At 50.5% G+C, this 2,370-nt stretch overlaps 1 protein-coding gene across 1 annotated transcript in view; it reads left to right on the forward strand.

The window, feature by feature from the left end:
• Nucleotides 1-2,370, forward strand: part of Mroh5 (maestro heat like repeat family member 5) — a 76,598-nt gene that overhangs the window by 52,128 nt on the left and 22,100 nt on the right. The window contains exon 18 of the mRNA XM_026782403.1: nt 2,005-2,154. Coding sequence (XP_026638204.1) covers nt 2,005-2,154 — 150 coding nt within the window. The remainder of the gene's footprint in view (nt 1-2,004; nt 2,155-2,370) is intronic.

The following is a 2,370-nucleotide window of genomic DNA, read 5'->3' on the forward strand; positions in this document are numbered from 1 at the left end:
TGGGTGGATGGATACATAGCCAGAGCAGACTGCCACATCTGTGGGTGGCGATAAACACATTCTTTTCTAAGTTGTTGAAGGGAACCAGGAAGAGTGGAGGGACACTGGGACACACTAGGCCATGTGTACCTTGGACAGAAGCTTTCGTAGGTTTTCTCAAAATCCCTTTCTCAAGTTTTTCCAATCTTCTCTAGGTTTTCCCATTTACCACTCTCCCACCCCATCACACCGAGGTGTGAACTGTGTGATCCCCAGAAGCCGCTACCTGAGGCTGTGAGCTAGGGACTTCCATTAGCTGGTGGCCCACACTAAAGTAGCATCAGAGCTGGGAGTTCAGGAAGTCTGTGAGGTGTGAGCTCTTGCTTGCTCAGGTTGGGTTGAACTTTGGCTAAGAATGACCCCTGTGATTGGCATACTTGCCGGTCCTTGTGAGACCTAGCCTTCCACTTCTCAGCAGGGTCCATGTGGGGCCTGGTGGTTTAACTGGCCTTCAGTAAGCAGCCATGACATCCTACATAAAGAGAAGACAGAAAAGTGGGGTGCATGGCTAGTGAGTGCCCCAGCAAGACTTTGGTCTGATCCCATGGACTCCAGAACACAGCAGCTACAGTGAGCTGTCTGAGTATTAGGCCCCTTAGAAGTTTCATACAGACTCTCTCAGTCCTTGGGGCCAGCACCTCCATGGGCCTGCCTAAAATGAAGGAAATCTCAGTTAGCTGTAGTTTGTATCACAGAACCTGGGCTGGGGGCAGAAGCAAGGCAAGGAGGGATGAGCTCCACTGGCCGCCAGACCAGCAAGTTCCAGAAGAAAGAGGAACCACTGGGAAGCTTAGAGTCCAAGGTCTGGAGAGAAGCAACCTGCTCTCCATCCATGGGGGAGGCACAGAGGAGTAGGAACGGGCGGATCTGCTGACTTCGAGATGGAGACCTTGGAGAATTCCAAAGGAGAGCAGATATTCTGGGCCTCAATTCCCCTCCCACGTCTGTACAAGACTCCTCAGGTGGTCCTGGTGTGCACTACACATTTATCACCGTCCTCTTCATCTTTACCAGCAGGTATCACTATCACCATCATCACTAATACCCCCGTCATCATCGCTATCATCACCATGCCATCGTCCCCACCCCTACCCTCACCACCGTCATCACTAATACCTACAACCTCACCAACATTCACTATCACCGCTCCCGTTGTTATCACTAATGCCCCATCATCACCATCATTATCATCACCACCATCACTATCATTGCCACCTCCATCATCCCCACATCATCACCCCCTCTCACACCTGCCGTAATCACCATCACCCTTATCCTCACCCTTGCCATCACCACCGGCAACCCACCATCTCACGCTTACTCGTGGCCTTGATTAACACTCAACTTCACAGGAGTCTCTCTCTCCTGTGCCCGTAGTACTCTGGGCCCTGAGCAGCTCACCACTATTCTAATTTGAACTTTCTGTAAGGTTGAGTGCGGTCTACATCTGTGCAGATCAAAGAAGCTGCTGGCCCCGTGTAGCTGCTGAGCTCCTGGCGTGAAGCTAAGGCTGCCAAAGAACTGACGTTTTAGTTTTACTAAATTAAATATTGATAGATTTAAGTATATCATGGATCTAAACTACTGAGTGGCAGGGATATTATAGTGAACAGCCAGTCTTTCCAGAAGGTTCTGTCTGTGTGTGATCTAGCCCAGCTTTACCCTCCAGGGCGCTAGGGAGGGCGAAAACATAGAAACTTAGACTTACCACCTGAATCCAAGAACAAGCCAATGTTGGCTGGGAAAAAGAGTCCTATGTCTACTCAGTGCTAGACACCAAAACTGGTCCTTCCTGTCCCTAGGCATTGACTGAGGCAGAGAGATGTGGAAGATTGTGTACTAGGCCCACATAAGAGAGCCTAGAGAAGTGGTGCCTAGATGTTTGGGGAGTCTGACAAAGAAGGGTTAAAGATGACAGACACAGGGGTTTGGCATGATAAGCTAACAGGCTCTCCACTCTCACAGGAGATCACGGGTCATCTTGAAATGGCAGAGCTGACTGATCTCATCTGGACAACCATCGATGGCTTGGGCTCTACCAGTCCTTCCTGGGTGCAGGCATCTTCCAATATGCTTTTCCTTGTCGTCCAGGAGCATGGGGACAACCTGGCAACTGTGAGGGATTGGGGCCTCACCCAGGGCCAGGGAGGAGAGGGGAAGAGTTGAGGACTAGGTCACAGGCAGCATCGAGGGACCTTCTTTAGAACAAAATGGAGAAGACTGGGATCCCACACAGGCAGCAAACAACCCAATTAGTGGATAAATGGATGGATGGATAGATGGATGGATGGATGGATGGATGGATGGATGGATGGATGGATGGATGGGTGG

The sequence above is a fragment of the Microtus ochrogaster genome, chromosome 15 (assembly GCF_000317375.1).
Source record: "Microtus ochrogaster isolate Prairie Vole_2 chromosome 15, MicOch1.0, whole genome shotgun sequence".
NCBI lineage: Eukaryota > Metazoa > Chordata > Mammalia > Rodentia > Cricetidae > Microtus > Microtus ochrogaster.